The 18,354-nt window shown below is 37.3% G+C and overlaps 1 protein-coding gene across 5 annotated transcripts in view; it reads right to left on the bottom strand.

Moving 5' to 3' along the window:
- Positions 1-858: 858 nt before the first annotated feature.
- Positions 859-18,354, bottom strand: part of COL21A1 (collagen type XXI alpha 1 chain) — a 96,638-nt gene continuing 79,142 nt past the window's right edge. For 3 of the 5 annotated variants that reach the window (XM_042016965.1, XM_042016968.1, XM_042016969.1), the window contains 11 exons: positions 18,017-18,070; positions 16,665-16,718; positions 16,084-16,155; positions 11,933-11,968; positions 11,204-11,248; positions 9,134-9,166; positions 6,189-6,335; positions 6,039-6,093; positions 5,552-5,752; positions 4,030-4,107; positions 859-2,310 (listed from right to left, as the gene is read on the bottom strand). In XM_042016965.1, the coding sequence (XP_041872899.1) occupies positions 2,123-2,310; positions 4,030-4,107; positions 5,552-5,752; positions 6,039-6,093; positions 6,189-6,335; positions 9,134-9,166; positions 11,204-11,248; positions 11,933-11,968; positions 16,084-16,155; positions 16,665-16,718; positions 18,017-18,070 (963 nt within the window). In that variant the 3' untranslated portion in view covers positions 859-2,122. Of the gene's footprint in view, positions 2,311-4,029; positions 4,108-5,551; positions 5,753-6,038; positions 6,094-6,188; positions 6,336-9,133; positions 9,167-11,203; positions 11,249-11,932; positions 11,969-16,083; positions 16,156-16,664; positions 16,719-18,016; positions 18,071-18,354 lie in introns of those variants that run through there. The other 2 variants (XM_042016966.1, XM_042016967.1) reach the window with 2 other exon arrangements.

An 18,354-nucleotide genomic window follows, 5' to 3' on the forward strand; every position in this document is an offset into this window, starting at 1 on the left:
GCATGGACAAAAAAAAAAAAGAAATTAAGACAAATGTTCTTTAGCTGCCTGACAAGATGACAACCAGAAGACCAACCACCTCAAGTGTATGCATATCAATGCACACAGCCTGGGGAACAAACAGGAAGAACTGGAGCACACTGAAGGTTAGTACTAGAACAAACAGTTTAAATTAGAAGAGAAAATTTCAGCTCTCTCAGAGCTAAATTGGGAAGGATTTCATGGGAAGATTCCATGAGGGATAAAGGAGCTACCACCTGCCAGGGAGTTTTTCTAAAGCTCTCTTCCGGGAAGTACAAAACCAGTTCATCCCCTTTAAAGGTAGAGAAGTAGGCAGAGATCACCACCTTGGCTGAACTGTGAGCTTCCGAGTCTGCTCAAAAGAGAAGCGTACCACAGCTGGAAAGCAGACAAACACCTGTCAAGAACTACAAGGGCACTGCTACAGTGCACAGAAATGCAGACAGAAAAGCAAAAGCTGAGCTCAAATCGAAATTGGCCAGACATATCAAAAACTACAAGAAAGGGCCAAATAATAGATGCAGACTGGAAATTACTCATAGATCCTCAGTCAATCATTCAGAAACAACTCTCAAAATATTAGTCAAATACGACTAATGGGATGACAAAACCACCACTACTTTTAAAGTTGAAGCCTGATATATGTGTTAATTTGATCAAATGAAATCGTAAACAAAGCTATCAGACTGGCTGAAAATCAAGACGATTCTTCTACGGGTAAGGAATTCTGGTCTTCTGTTTGTATTCACTGCAGCCAGAGGTCCTTCTGGCTTGCTCTTGTTTGGTTGGTTTTGGTTTTGCTTCCTCTCAGACTAGTAACTCACAGCACCATACATCTTACTAGAAAGTGTGTCTTTTATTTTACCTTGAATGTCAAGCATATTAACAGTCTCTGATACTAGGACAACAGAAAAACAACACATTAGAAAAAGTGATTTATGAAGTACCAGTTAACTTCAATACAGGACTCTGCCTTAATTTAAGAAATGGATTTTAAATTCTCATGGGAACTGTGCCTTTGCTCTTTATGTAAAAGCAAGCAATACACTTAATTAGCAAAGCATACAATGAAAATTACACACAGCTGGCTTAAAATGAAAAAGGAAACAGCATAACAAACACTGCAGCTGGTCAGCCACCAGTTAGACCTTTCTCCTTGTAAACCTGCTTCTTCAGTTTGGCAACGCAGTCCTTGAGGAGAAACAGCAAAGGGTATATAATTTGATACTTCATTACACAGAACTGTTACACTGGGGTTGTACAAATATTTTTAATCTTTAATTTTGTTAAATCATAGCTGAAAGTCAGCTATGCCAGTCTTTTGCTCTTTTTTATTTTTAATGCTATTATCATAGGAGTTGAATCACCCACATGAAAGCTTTTGACGTTTAGTAGTTGACAGCACCATCTTCAATAAAACCTTGGCTCTTGAACCTGTAGTTCTACCCTTGCATTTCACCTCAGTTTTAAGCAGAGCTGCAGGGCAAAATAGGTGACCTTTCTTCCATGATAACTGCAAGTATTTGTCTTAATTCATAAAAATCTGATACATGCTTTCACTCACAGAAGACCTGGAGCTATGACATATGAAATGTACACAAGGCAATGAAATTTGCACACATATGATATCAAAGCCAGCCATATTCTTTAAAAATCAAATACTGTGTATTTTGGGTGCATGTGAAAAATTTCACAGTTATTTGTACCTGACCAATGCCATTTACGACCTAATTCTGCTCCCAGTGGTATTTCCAGCAATTTTGCGAAGGACTTTCTTTGGTAAAAAGAGATAAAAGGAGAATGATAAGACCTTAAATACTAAATACCAACTATTATCGTTAATTTTATTTCTATTAAAACTGATAATCTCTTTAAAAACACTTGAGATTCAACCAGTGCAAGGTATAAAAAAAAGTGATTGGAGTTTTGGAGTTTCTTGTCTAAAGGAATGTATAACCTTTGAGATCATTATTTATAATGCTTTAATGTCAGAGGTACTTTTGTTCCTTCTTATGGGCTTATTGCTGGTCACCTTCCTGAGATTTGAAAGACCATGAAAGATAAGCACCGTAACTATTCCTCTAAATTATCATATCACAAATTAATAATTTGGTCCTTTTCTAAATGGATCTCTCCCCACAATTACACTAAAACACAGTGATGGGTCACAAATTCCAGGGGGTCCAGCTGGTCCTGGCATTCCTGGAGTGCCACGATCTCCATCTTTACCAGGGTGCCCACGCTCTCCAGGACGTCCTTCCTTACTCACCCCTGGTGGACCTTCAGGACCTTAATAACACAAATGCAATAAATAAATAAATACATTACATTAAAATGAAAATGAGCAAGTATGGACCCACAATGCTCCTGCTCTTTGGTGAAGTATGCAGATAAAGAAAATTTTATTTCCTACAAAAAAAGCTTTCTTATCACAAACTGCTTATATATTTATATAAACAACATGATATCTCATAAAAATTTTTTTTAAAGCATGTCGAAAACACTTTAAATAAAAATATCTTTTAAAGGAAAATATGAAAATTTGCTTTAGTGCACTATTCTACTTTATCATATAATCTGGAACCACCATTGCAAGAATCAGTCCCCCTATTTCTGTTTGTTTCTCTGGCTTTGAATCAGGCCCTACTGTATCTTCCAAACACTCAACTTTACATTTTGTATGCATACACTGATGTTAGGAAGAATATTTTCCCTCACTCAGCACCGCTTAAAAGTCACATCATCATATCAGGGCTCAGTTTTCAGATAATGGTTGACTTCAGGGTCCATCTATCAAGAAACAGCAGTCTCAGATACCAATCTCTACAGGACCTGTCTGTTGGGGTTTTAGTTTAGTCCTAGTTTTTTTCTGTTAAAGGAATTTTTTCCCATATGCATGTTGCTAGGGGACAAATGGCTGTATTTAAGAAAGACAAAAAGAGCTGCCGTTTGGGGGTGGGGTGGGCCTGGCTACTCCTTTGTTTTCACCTGGGTGTGGGGTTAGTTGGCTCTCGGAGTTCGGAGAGAGAAGCTGCAGAGAAAGGAGCTGCTGGTTCTTTTCTTCGGCCGTTTTTTTCTTTTCTGCTGGAAACAACACCAGGATCCCAAAGCTGGTTTTTTTTCCCTGCCCTGCTGGAGGCTGGGCTGTGGCCGCCCTGCCCCGCTGCTGCTTTGAGCCTTCGCTACGCTGTAGCTGTGCTTGCCCTGCCTGCCCGACCTCCGGGGGGGTTCCCCCTTTGGGTACATCTCATCTGTCCTCTGGGATCTGTGCTCGTTCCTGCCGCTTCAGCCTGCCGTTCCAGCCTGCTGTTTCCCGAGGCTCCAGCTGGACACCGGGGCCAGCCGTGTGGGGTTTGTGAAGCCTTTGTCCCATCCCTTCCCGGGATCCCAGGGCACCGGTGCCGCGTGCTCCCCGAGCTCGCTCCGGAGCGCCCCCTGCAGCCGCGGGGGAACCATCGCACCTGCCCTGCTCACCGGGAGCCGCCAGCGCCCCTGCCGGCTGCGAGCGGAACTGCACCCGAGGGGAAAGGGCCCGACAGCTGAGAAGGCTGGCACTGGGTTTGTGATTGTTTGCTGTTACTGCCATAGTTGTTGTTTTGTTGGACTGGTTAGATAGATAGATAGATAGATAGATAGATAGATAGATAGATATAGTAAAGAACTGTTATTCCTATTTCCCACACCTTTGCCTAAAGGCCCTTGATCTCAAAATTATAATAACTTGGAGGAAAAGGGGTTATATCTGCCACTTCAAGGGAGGCTTCTGCCTTCCTTAGCAGACACCTGTCTTTCAAAACCAAGACACTGTCTTATATCAAATAATGTCTTATATCGCAATTTATAAGGTATGCAAGAGACAGGCATTACCCTAAAACATATGTGGTAATTAAGATGTGTACAAACTATGTAAACTTTTCCAAATTACATCAACATTTTTTCTAAACCACAATTTAAAAAAATTATTAGCATGCACTGAATCTGCGCACCCGCACCCGAACCATCCCTCACCTGGAGGTCCTGGGGGGCCTTGGATCCCAGGAACACCAACTCCTTGATTGCCTTTTGCACCGTTCTTCCCTGGCAGTCCTGTGAATTAGCAAACACATGCATATCTTTACACGTCATTTTCATCCAATGAAGTCAAAAATCAGCATTTGATAATATTTATTGACTTAAATATGTAATAGTTCAGAAGCAAATAATGGGATTTAAAACAAGCCTTTTCTTGTAACCTGCACAGTGTGACAGGGTTCTGAATTATCCTAATTTCTACTGAATTTAGACCTGATGTAGCAACAGTTAAGCAGACAGCCACTATCAGCTGAGGGAATAGATGTAGGTAATTAAGAGATTTGCTGTCATTACCTTCCTATCAACAAAGTTTTTAGTAAGTTGTATGAAGGAGGTTTAAGTTTTTCATCATAATCCCTGTGGAATACAGAATATATAGAAAATGTCCCCCAACACACAGAGCAGAATTAAATCTCCACTAGAGAAATACTGTGAGGGTCAAAATATGAGCTCTCTTACCCTAGTACAACCCAGTAAATTCAGTTTCTTCATAAAAACATATAACTATTTTTCCAACTCTTATGGAATAGCCAGAACTGCTGGTGTCAGCTCCAGAGGAAAATGGCATATTCTCCTACTGGAGATTAAATTATAAAAACAGTACAAGCAAATCATCATTACATCCAAAATGAATTTGGTGTGCTAGATCACAGTTAATAAGTCACATAGGAAGTAAATAATTACCAACCATTTGTCTGCTTACCACTGGCACATTACTAGCTAGCTGTATTTCATACAGTTTTCCTGATTATTTTGATGCTACCAGTTACCAAATTATGGACTCCACCCAGTTTCTTGCTCTAGTTCAAGAGTACATACATATACTTAATATAAAGTCTGCAAATACATCACAGAAATCAGCTGGAATGCTTGGACAGCTGAGTTACTCAATAGCATAAACCTTAGCCTGCCTAAGAAGAATCCAGAATGTTTAAGAAAATCATAACAAAAGGAGCAAAAATCCTTTTGAGATGAAAAGAACAAAAGGACAAAAAGTGGGGAAATCAAAAGGAGTATAAAAGTTGCTGGATGTCAAGATAGTAAGTAGCCAGTGAATAAATATTGTTCCCTAAAATAGCAGAAACAAACAAGTTTGGAAGAAAATAAACCAGAAAACACGGAAATACTATGAAATCTATGTCTAGGCATATTTGATCTAAAAAAATAATCTAAATGCAGACAGAAACATTTACATGAGACTAAGAACTCTCTAAAAAGATCAAAACAGAGTTTGACGATAGTAGAACTGAACAGTAACTATCTGGCTGCGTTCTTGTATTCTTTCTTCTCTCACACATTCCCCGAAAGCGGTGAAACATCCACACTGCTCCATGTTCACAATTTCACCCATACAAGCCCAGCTATTCTCTTATTCCACCTTGCACTAATCCCATTCAAAACTAGAAGCAGAAAACCAAGGCATGAAGGCCTTTAGCACCGTGACACATGCACACTCTACCTCTTGTCCCACGAGCCCCAGGGCGACCTGGAATGCCCATCAGCCCTGGAATGCCATCATTCCCTGGTAAACCAGGAAATCCTCTTGGGCCTTCAGGGCCTCTTGGACCTGGTGGTCCTGGAAGTCCTGGGGGAGCACTTTGGGACTGACAATGGTTACAGTTTTGTAGTCTTCCACTCTGGAGAATGGCGGGCAACTGGGCTGGGAGAATTCAAAGAAAAAGTTGCTTAAAGTGTTGTAACAGTAGAAGCATTGCCCCCAACCACTAATACAAAATCAGTTCCCTCTCTTAAGAGAATATAATACCTTTAGAAATCAAGATGGTAAAGTATGGAACCTGTGATGTGGAAATATAGTTCAACATGTATAGGAAAACAAGGGATAAATCGGCAATACGGAAGTTGCTTTCAAGAAGTTCTGTAATTATCAGGAAACTTCTTTAGCACTTCAAACAAGGAAACAACAGTAAAGAAGCTTTCAAACTTACTTCTCAGTACATCTGAACACACCTGTCGAATAAATTCTTCTGAAAATTCTCGTGCCTAAAAGGAACAGAGAACAGTTGAAATAACAGAGCACACATTTCTTTGCGGTTTTTAAGGTACCCAAAATTGAAAGTTTGAAGTCCTATACATACAGGTTTTCCATCTGATCCAGGTGGTCCTGGGGGTCCTCTATCTCCTGGCTGACCTCTGAGACCAGGAGGTCCAATCAAACCCTGGACACCAGATTCTCCTTTTTGTCCACTGATGCCTTGAATGCCTGGATCTCCTTTCTCACCTTTCTGGAATGAAAAATCAATGAAAAGCCAATTATATGTTCACAGATCATTTGGAAGCTAGGTAGCACCAAACAAACATATTTTGAGAAATCTTTATTGAAGATCTTCATAAAATTAATGTGATGTCAGTGAAAATTAACTTGATATTGATGAGATCTATTTTACTACAATGTATTCAAGTTTTCAGATTCCTTAGTAGATGTTTCAGATAAAATTACCAAAGAGAACTAGAAATAAATTACCTTTTCTTAACTTTAAAGACCCATTTAACTTACAAATTAAAAAATAGTATTCATTATAAACACATGGAAGGAAAGGTTTTAATAACTTTTTTCTGAGAATTAGAAAAATTTTTATAGTATGTTAAAATCCTTAGAAGGCTGGAAAAATTGAATGTGGAATTCTGGCACCACTGAAGTTCCTGAGAACTTACTATAATAATCAAGCCTTTTACATTATATCTGCAGTGTATAAGACAAAAAAACCCCATATATTTCAGTTAGGGATTTTTTTGTTTCTTTTTTTTTCCCATCTGATTGATGGTAACTGTAGTCTATTTGCTTCAGTGGAAAAGGTGAAAAAAAATGCTGGAAAGTATTTTGATACATCTTCACCAAAGCAATGGTTCTGTGTACGGAATTACCTACTGCAATAGTTCATGTGGAACTCTTTCCCTGCTCTGGAGCCAACAGAACATCAGTATGTGCCCAAGATTAAAGTCATGTTTGCTCCCTTATGAGATTTTTCCTCCCATTTTTTCACAGCTTCTGCATAATGTTATCAGTTTCTGCAAAAATTTCTTTTCCATTTCCAACTACTTTAGATGGAATTGTGTAAACAGAACAGGACTATTATATATGACAAACTTATTGCAGCAAATAATAGAAGTTTAAGAAATACTCATGCATACAGTCTCCATAGACTTACACTGAATTTTAAATTATGGTATTTATATTACTTTGTAACACTTCCTATATTACTTATCAAAATTCTTGACATTAGAAAAATTCAAAGCTTCCTGGCTTGGTCTATATTAGTAACAATGCCCAGAGTTCTCTACAGGAATTACTACAGGGTAGCAAGCTTTAAATTCAGCGTCAGATTAATCAGTTTTATGAGCTAGCCTGTAAAATCAGACAGGTAGTACCTGCTCTTAAAGAAACAGAGAAATGAGACAAAATGTGACATGTGTCATTCAAGTGCCTAAGAGTACTGCTGGAAAGATGGCCAGTTCAGGTGATGACCTGAAAAGCAGACCATACCTTCAAAAGTCATATGTAATTCAGATACTTCCAAAGTTGTAGTTGTAATTTACTTTCTTGATGTTGTCATCTTGAATGTTGTAGTCACAGAGAAGTGATCCTCTTAGTTACTGCATGTAGATTTGTACTTGCTCATTTCTACTACATAATTGCAAAGGTATTTTTTTCATTTAAACAGTCAGCAAAGCTCAGAGATAAACACATATTGCTTATGTAGCTACACTAGAAACTATACGTGCTGAGATCTGAAATCACAATGGTTTTATAGCTAGGAGGTGTTTTGTTTTGTTTTAATTTTAATTCCTTTTGCCACTATGGACTATATTTACATAAAAGACTTGGAAGTTGATCTATCTGAACTAAATGTTAAAGGGGCTAGAAAGCATTAAGAACCAGAGGATACTGGGGAAATCACATCAACTGTAGAGAAACATTAGAGGCAAGAAGCCAGTATAAAAACACCAGGAGAAAATGTTGGAAGCATCAGCAGAACTGCCTGAAGAACTTGCCAAGAAGCAAATGAAACTGTAGGGGGAAAATTTTCTGCAGTGTATCTTGGTCTTTTAATGCTCAACCACATCCCATGTGTGGCCTTGTTTGCTGACCCTTGCTATTTGCAAAGAAAAGTAAAGAAAGGAAAAGAGCTCAGTAAGTGCTGAGACTTACAGGCTGAAGAAACTTATTAAGAAATCAGAGTCTAACAAAAAACATATTTTATAGAAATAGAAAATAAAATAATTTTATAGGTTTGATAGGTAAACACAATGACATCATTACAGTTTAATACATAGTAAGAAATCATTTAAATTAATTTCCAGTAAAAATATATGATTGCCATGATTTACAATATTTAAGGAGACTAATTCAATAGCATACAAAGAATCTTTTACCAGTTTTGGCAATAATGTAGCAAAACACCTGTAAGCTAAACTGCAAATGAAGTATTTCATAGAATCACAGAAGCATATGAAACAATTTATATGTTAAAATGCATAAAATAATTTAATTATCAGAATGGAACTTCCAATTAATGCATCCGCTATTGATATGCAAAAACACTTTAATGAAAAAGGTTGAACAAAAAATATCTAAGAAATTTTGAAGGAGAATTAGATTAACGGGACAATGATTTTACAAAATGATTTTACAAAATACTGAAATAAATAATAACCAACAAAATTAATATTTTAAATACCAATTTTTCAACACCATGCAACACAAAGATTCTTTTTTCTTTAGCTATGTTCTCTGTTCAACCAGTCCTTTCTCTCTCTTTTTTTTATTGGTTGGTTTCTTGGCTTTTTAATTCTCTTAAAGTATATGCTTGGCTTTAATAATTTTTAATGAAATGTATATTTCATTCTGTCTCTTTTTAACTAATACGTCTTTCTCTTCTCTGGTATTTTTCAATTTCTCTTCTGTTGCTTATAGACATGAGTACAGAAGTAAGACTAAACACACATTTTACAGATCACATAATTTGCAGAAACAAATGGAATAATTTTGTAATACTATATTTATCATTGCAAAAATACTTACCTCTCCTCGTTCTCCACTCAATCCTTCTACTCCCTTTAAAAAATAATATGAAAAAGAAATTTAAAAAGCAGGCTGAGCCAAATTACTTGGAATCAAAAATTAATATTTTTGTCCTTTGTTTTCAGTAATCAATCACAAATGTTAATTTTTAAAGATTTTCTGATTGCTATAGTAAAAAAAATAAAACTGCATATAATGATGAAAAATTTATATCAGGGTGAATGAACACTTCAGTATTACCTTTAATATCATGTACCAAGAGGATAAGTTGGGAATATATCATACATATTATAAACATATAAACACAATATAGATTTAAGAGACAAAACCTTATTCACTTTACAAAGAAATAACATGTTGTGTCCTAGCAAAAGTAAACTCCTGATTCAAACTGCTTAATACTGTCTTACTAGGCAGAAATTAATTTCAGACCCTTGAAATACAGACTGAGTAGTAAGGGAGATTTTGCATGCTGGCAAATGATTTCGGTGTCATTTCTGCCCAGTGGTTCAACGGTGTTACTGACTATTACATCCCATAGCAAGATGGCAGTTCACTTTTCTGAATCACTCTTATGGAGAAGGAAACCTGTATTGTGTCTTGGAGTCTTGAGAAACCTTGGAAAGACCTTGTGTTGTCTGCTAAACAACTGATTTCTTTGGTTGCTGACCAAACCAGATAGGCATGGGAAATAATTTTAGACTCTGTCTGTATTATTTTTTCAGCTTTCTCCAAAGAAAAGAAAGCAAGCAACAGCAATTCAGTTGCATCATTCTGTCTGAAAAAAAAAATGTTTTCTTTCACTATCACTTTGTTTTCCCTTACGATTCAAAAAATAAAGAGATGAAAAAAAAGTCCATTATTTACGAAAAGAAAAACCAGGAAGTTTAAATTGTAAAATGTTAGTCTAGGACACTACATTTGGTTAAGTCAATAACCTGTCTTTTAGTTTAAATTATTTCTTTTTTTAAAAATCTGCTCAGGTTTAATAATGAACTATTTTCAACCTACATATCTCTGAGAGTTTTAACTAATACACAGTCTAGATCTCCTGCCCAGAATCCCCAGGAATCAGGTCCTTCCGGCTAGACAGGCAGCTGTAGCAATGTCGCAATTCTGAAAAAAGCAACTGTGGCTTCATTCCAAGTCTTGGTTTAGATATGTACCTCTAAAAAATACTTCTCTGTTTAGACACAACATAGATTATGCAGTTAACAAGTATTTATAAATACTAACAGCTATCTTCTGCAGAATAACAAGACAGCCAACTATGATACAATCTGAATACACTGGCCTAGAGTTAAAGAGAAACAACTGGATCTCATTGATTTACAGCTGGAACAGGAAACATCTGTAATTTTTGAGCACAGAAGATGTCAATAATGACTCCCAGTACAGTCTAGGAGGTAATGAACTGCATAGCATGGTACATGCAAAATCTTAACATCTCAAGTATCACTCTCATAACCTTTACACGAAAGCCACTTTGTGCTGTTATCTGCATTTTGTATTACTTCTAAGTGTTTTATAAAAATATTCTATAATTACGGATTTACTACAATAATAAAAGAAATGCACTTACAGTCTGTTTCTCAAGACATAATATCCCAGAACACAGAAACATGTAGGTTGGAAGTGATCTCCTTGGATTCAACTTCCTTTGCAGAACAGATGCAGCTTGATCAATTCAACATGCTGCCCAGACAGGTTTTGCCACAATATCTATGAGCAGCCTGTTCCAGTGTTTGACCACCCACAAAGCAAAATGTTTTCCCTGTGTATCAAGTTCCTGTGTTCCAACTCGTGCATTTCCTCTCAGCCTTCAACTGTGCACAGCTGAGAGAAGTGTTACTCCATCTTCTCTGTATCTGTTATATTTGTTATTTTAAAAATACTAAGAATGTTTAAGAGGGAATTTATATATGTTACCATGTTGTACATAAATGTATTTCACCTGATGCAAAGACCAATACATGTTGGTGGAAGAACTGTTAAAAAAAAAAAAGAATCATGGCCTCAAACTAGGATCACTACAGCTCTTTTGAAGTAGGATCACTATTTTAACAGTACCTGTAAGCCTGGATTTCCTTGTCTTCCTTTTTCTCCTTTCAGTCCCTTCAGAAAAGAAGCACATTTTATAAAACACACATTTATCTAGGACATGTAATTAAACTATCAAAATACACAAGGAGCTAACTACTAAAACCTCATTCTAAACCAGGACAAATCAATCTGAAAATACTCTTCAAAGAGATCAGAGCAGAAACTATGCAGAAGAATGAAATTTCTACACTGAACACAGAGGAACCAATTCAGGATCTGAGTAGTGACAGGATACTCTTCTTTTTCTTTTAGGTATTTCCATTATTTTAGATAACAAGGAGGACAATCCCACATGTTAATAGTAAAGTAGGTAGGCAGAGGCCAGGTGGAGTTACTTTAACTATGTTTCTGTAATCCTGAAGCGCCCTGCAGGCAGGGAAAGAGAGTACCCTGGGACAGTCCTGGGTGATGTCCCAGGCCTCTGGGGCAGCAGCACAACCTGCAGCCCTGCGCCTACACCATTGCTAGGACCGCACAGCTCTGCACCAAATGCCAATACCCTGCTCAGGCCCCCAGAAATGCAGCTGAAAACTCATGCTGGCCATACTGGGCAGATTTCCTTGAAGGAGAGTTACTGCTGCTATTCAAGTTAACCTTCTGTGGAGCTTAATCTTAAAAAAAACTGGCTGAATTAATACCTAAGACTTGTATAAATAGCAATGCCAGATGATTCCATTAGAAACAAAGTTCATATACCTGGATGCCAGGGTCACCTTGGTTTCCTTTGTCTCCCTGTAAAATATTAGAAGAAAGGTCTCCATTTTAACATGGGTCACCTCTAAGACATGTAGTCTGCACTTTAATTTAACACAGTAATTACAAGAGAAACATCTAGCTTCTTCTTGAAGAAAAACTGAAAGAAATACTGAAAGAAAACAAATCACTTTATCCCCATGTCAAAACACTGAAGAAGTCCAGAAAGCGATACTAAGAAAGGAATTTGTCATCAAAAGAAAACTGAAAGTGGATCAAAACTGAATCAAAATCATCAAAACTGAAAGTGGATACTCACATACCAAGTAAAAAATTTAAAAATACAATATAATGAGGTGGCAAATCCAGCAGGAAGCAGGATTTTATCTACTCAGTGCATGGGGGAGGAGAAGATGTGGGCAGGAAGGGAGGCAATGTTTCTCATGGGTTAAATTTCAGCTGAATGCACTACCACATGCAGAAGTTATACAAAACAAACTAAAGAAAAAGCTTTTTTTTTCATCACAAACCCCTCTATATTTAAATTAAATCAAAATATTTAAGGACTAAGCTCCATTTCCACCCACTTGTTTTGACTCGAAATGTTTGAAGTAAATAATAGTGGGGGGGTTGGCAATCAGATGGTGTAAACAGTGCTTGAAAGTCAGGTATGTAGTTTTATTAACTTGTCTGAACGTCGTCTCTTCATTGACACTGGAGAGAAACAGGCAGTGCATGAAAAATGCTCATTCCACTTAACAACAAAGATATGAAATATGTACTCTGAAAAGTGCCTATCTCTCTTCATTAATTGAAAAAGAAACTTAAAGTTATGGGAGATGGCTCTTACTCTAACTCTGACATCTTACATTTAAACACACATAAATCAAAACGCTGCGCCATGAATATAGCAGCTCATGAAACAAAAGACATCTCTAGAGGGTGTGCAAAACTGCATTTAATAAAGAAAATAATTACAATGGAGATTTTTGGGTCTGTTTTGTCAGCTTTCTTCTAAGAGCCAAAACTTTGTGTGTTTGGTTGGGGTTTTTGGGAAGGAAAAAATAAATGAATGTTTAGTTAAATGCTAAACAGTAGTGAAGAGGAGATTTTTGACATAGCAAATATTTTCCTGATTGAAAATCCCAGAACATAAGAAGACATTTATGCCAGCTGTATTTGTTTTTATTGTACTTGAATGGTTTCAAGTTTTAAAATCATCTATAGCTGAAAGGCTTCACTTTTACTGTCAGATGCCCAAACTGCACTTTTCTTCCTGAATAATTCAAGTTTGTCATACTTACAACTTTTAACTCCAGCTAACTTGCATCTTCATATAAAATGAATGACCTTTTCAAAGGCTTCTTCACTTTAAAATTTAGAGAAGTTTCATATATTTAACAAAATCATTTTTCATAAAAGAATATTGTTTGTTGCAAAGTATTTAAACCGTGATAGTGTGCCCCAGCCAAACAATTTTTAGCTATTTTTACCAGAGCCCCCAGAGTAGGACCAGGCTGGAATTACCCTCACTGGTTTCACCTGGTCTTTCCACTTTCAGCTGCAGCACATCAGCCCCAAGAGGGTTTTTAAGTTCCAGTCTGAAGGCTCAAGGGGAGAAGTGCAAGAGGCTTATATTTGCTCTCTATCCTTTGCTGACTTGTTGTTTGGATTTCCTGGACTAACTTGACTGCTGATCATGGGACGGGTTTTGTTGCTGCCATCATCTCGATGCTGCTTGCCTGGATCAGGAACCCCACCTGTTAGAGCCCTCAGGAATTCATCCGGGACTGAAAGGTAAACTGTGCTAAACTGGGAAAGAAGAAGCTGAAAAACTAAATACCAAGACGCTAAGGAATAGATAAAAAAACGACTGTACCACACTAGATTAAAACCAATCATATTATCAGAAAGGTGCATGCGGAGCTTATGGACAAAATCGAGAAACCAATCAAGCAATGTGAAATCTCATGCATAGCAGTTGTAAAATGTATATGTACTGTATTATGTAAAAGTTGTAAAATGTGTAAGTAGAATAGTATGCAAAAGTAGGTAAAATGTATAAATAAGTAAAGTGCATAAGTACTGTGTTATGTAGACGCTGTAAAAAGTATAAATAAGTGAGAAAATGTGTAAGTAGTCTAAGATAAGCAAGTGAAATGTGTAAGTAAGGTATTATGTCGAAGTTGTGAGATTTGTGAACACAGGGGTATTTTTAAACAATAAGACACTTCTGCATAATCATATTGATTCATTGATCAGAAGGTATGAGTTGCAGCAATTGTCTTGTAACATGTGCCTTACATAACCCTTAGATAGTGAACTGAATACACAGTGATAATGAAACTAATTAAACTGTTATTATGACACTGACTCCATGCTCTAGTCAATGTAAAGCATGTCCATATGTGTCTACTGACACATGAAGTACTCTAGTATATGTAAGACATCTATATGAGGCTGGCCTATATGATACTGGACATACAGGAAACATGTGCCTTCTGGAGCAGAAGATGAACTGTACTGGAATACTTCTGCATGGGATTTTCATTAAACTTTAATTGTAACACCACCCTTCTATCTTACTGTCTCTTTACCCTTCAACCTTTCTCTTCTTGTGAAAGTGAAATGCCTGATTTAATTCTATTTCTGTAATGCCGTATTGGGTCTGGCTGAGAAAGAGTTCATTTTCTCCATAGCAGCCCTCATAGGGCTGTGCTTTGCAATGGTGGCTACAAAGGTGTTGATAACATATCAGTGTTTTGGGTACTGCTGAGTAGAGCTCCCCACAATGTCAGGGCTCTCTCCAAATTCCCCCCTTCACTGGTAAGCTAGGGCCAGGCAAGATCTTGGGTGGAGACACAAATTCAGGCTAGGTGGAGAAGGAATTGAGAGCAGTCCTGCAGAGAAGGACTTGTGGGTGTTGATGGATGAGAAATTTAACATGACCTGGCAATGTGCTCTTCAAGCCCAGAAAGCCACCTGCATCCTGGGCTGCATCAAAAGCAGTGTAGCCAGCAGGGTAAGGGATTTGATTCTCCCCCTCCACTCCACTCTCATGAGACTCCACCTGTGTCCAGCTCCAGGGCCCTAAACGTAAGATGGACATGGATCTGCTGGATCAAGCCCAGCAGAGGGCCATGAAGATGATTAGACAGCTGGAGCATCTCTCTCATGAAGAGAGACTGAGAGAGCTGGGGTTGTTCAGCCCAGAGAAGAGAAGGCTCTGGGGAGACCTTAGAGCAGCCTTCCAGTATCTAAAGGGGGCTCAGAAGAAAGCTGGAGAGGTACTTTGCACAAGGGTCTCTAATGACAGGACAAGAGGGAATGGCTTCAAACTGAACCTAGGTTTAGATTAGTTATTAGGAAGAAATTCTTTATTTTGAGGGTGGTGAGGCACTGACACAGGTTGCTCAGAGACATTGTGGATACCTCCTCCCTGTAAGTGTCCAAGGCCAGGTTGGGTGGGGCTTTGAGCCACCTTGTCTAGTGGAAGGAGGTGTCCCTGCCCACGACACGGGGGTTGGAACTAGATGATCTTTAAAGTCCTTTCCACACAACCATTCTATGGTTCTACAATACAGCCAGGACAGACGACTTAAACTGAAAGGGATATTCCATACCATAAGATGGCTGCTCAGCAATAAAAGAAAGCTAAAGGAAAGAGGAGAGGGAGGAAGTTTCATTATTGCAGCATTTGTCTTCCAAACCTGTATGTGTACTGAAGCCGTGCTTCCTGGAAATTGGCTGGACAACACATGCTGACAGGAAGTAGAGAATAATTTTTTTTTTTTTTACTTTGCATCCACAGGTGGCCTTTCCTTTTCCTTTATTAAACTGCCTTTATCTTGACCCATGAGCTTTTTTTCCTACCTTATTTTCTCAGCTTTCCCTGTCCTGCTGAGGAGGAGAGTGATAGAGCAGCTTGGTGGGCACATGGCATTCATCCAAGTTCAACCCACCACAAATGCCTTCACATTAAGGGCTTTATCCTTTAGAAGAAAATTTTCAGGATGGACATATTATTGCTTTAAATGTGTCCAACTGTCATCTAATAATAATGTATTTAGAGAAAGGATTTTGTTTAATAATGATCACTTATAAGAAAAGCACTTCCAAAAAAAGATGCAATTAAAAATGGAAAAAATACTTACCTTTAATCCCTGTGTGCCAGGAATGCCTGGGTAGCCTGGTTCACCTGGAGCCCCTGGTACTCCTGGTTCTCCCTGAGAAATACAATAGCTCTGAGTCAGTGATGTGCTGTGTGTAAAAACACATATTGCATGTTTCTCAAGGCAACATGATACACTTTGGCTATGATATTTTGAAATTTTATAACTGAACATGATTGAAATGTCTGGAGGATTTTTGAAGGGATAGTGAACATAGAGAAGACACAAAAGGGATTCTAATTCTTAACTTCAGTATTCCAGTATCTATTTTTATTGTCTTTTAATACAGTTGATGTTTCAAAATTAGACAAAAAATAGTATCTCAAGTAATGGCAGTGTTTGCAGGTTTGAACTTAATGAACATCTGACATTGCCTAAAATCTAGTATAAATTAGTAAGAATAAGTCATCAAATGAATTCTGATGCAATGTGGTGTTAACAACTGTTTTACTGTGAAACAAACTGCCTTATATCTAACCAGGGGAAATAATGGAAAATTAGTAAATCATGGAAAAGTAAATAAATCCCTTTTTTAACTAAAATACTTCCAGAATCATATTTACCTTGGCTCCTGATGATCCTGGTTTCCCCTGTATTCCTGGTTCGCCTTTATCACCCTATATAATAATGTAGGAGTGTGGCTGGTACATCATTATGTTTTGTCTTATGATTAGCAAACATAAACAGACACTGTTGAGAAACAGACTCTTAAAAACAGGCACAGCTAGTGACTGAAAGGCTAAAGTTCTTCTCCATTACAGGTAGCCTGAAGGTTTAATTTTCTCTCAGGAAATGTGAGATACTGATGACAAAACATGATCTGCCAGCTTCTGCTCACCTGTCCAATCAAGTTTGTGTACTGACTTCACATTTCCATCATCTTATTCAATAAAACTCTGAGAATCCTAGGATTTGTCCAAGTCAAAATATTTATTTATGTTTTGGCTTTTATTGCAGCCTATAGAATTAGACATATATTCAGTATGAGGATTTTCATTAAATCAAAGAATTATTGACTACTTCATGATAGACTTCTGTAAGAATCAGCTTATTAAGAACAATTCTTTTAAGGATCAGCTTATCCTCTAAGTGAGATAAATATACAAAACAAAAGCATTTTTCACAGACAAAAATAAAGCTAATTAATTTTTAGCCATATCATAGGTATTCAATCTTCTTGACCATAGAAAACACTGACACTTAAAAAAATGCTACTGTCAGTATACAACTTTAAATAAATGCATACGAACTTTTGGATGTAAAATAATGTCTGAGGGGAAATGGATTGAAATGGAAATACAAAGTTTGAGAAATGGATTCTATATTTCTAAATATTCTCTAGGACATACAATTCAATACTTAATTACAATTTAATCCAAAACTCATTTTGGATTAAATTAAAAGGTTAAACTAACCAATCAGAATTTATAGCATTTATTTTAGCTATTGAGAACATTGGTGAAATTAGTTCTTACTGTAGCTGCAGTGCAATCAATAAAGTTACATCTGAAATAAGTTTGGCTCCTCGGGTGGAAGAAACAGCACATAACATTACTGAACACAATTAAAATATAAATAAATGTAACATGGGAAAGAAGTTCAGATGTATACTGAGAATTATCTGGTTTCCAGCATTGCAGAACATTTTCCAGGACTGTAAAGCTGAAACAAAGCCTCATGATCACTTCTGCAATTGTTAAAACCTCACAGGATGACAGGCACCATTTACTAAGTTATATTAACCTCTCTTAAGACTGAACTATCATAGAAGGTAACACAGGGAAAATCATACAGCTGCTCACCAATATTCAATACACCAAAAAATGAGATGCAGAATCCTGGCATTGTCCAGATCAAATCTGCATACAAAGCAGTCATTTATCAAAGTCACAAGCAAATTGACTCAAACACTTACCTTGGGCCCAGGAGCTCCAGGTAGACCAAGTGAGCCTTCTGGTCCCATCAAACCCTATTTATTTATGAAAAAGGCAGAGACATTTCTGTACTAAAACAGAGGAATAATGACCTCAGTTGAATTAGTAGCATCATTATTCTATTTCTTTTCTGAAATAAACAGAAAATACATCTTTCATCTTATTATTATACAGGCTATATTTTCCACTAAATAATAAATAAATAATCCACTACAGGGAATTATTTAGATCTTCTATGGTCTAATGAAGGGCTCCTGTGCAATGGAAAAAAAAAAACATACAGGGGAAAAGAACAGTGCTGTCATGGAATACTCCTGAG

Source organism: Corvus kubaryi, unplaced genomic scaffold, assembly GCF_017639235.1.
Source record: "Corvus kubaryi isolate FWS band 111438036 unplaced genomic scaffold, C.kubaryi_AGA036_p1.0 split3-73, whole genome shotgun sequence".
Classification (NCBI taxonomy): domain Eukaryota; kingdom Metazoa; phylum Chordata; class Aves; order Passeriformes; family Corvidae; genus Corvus; species Corvus kubaryi.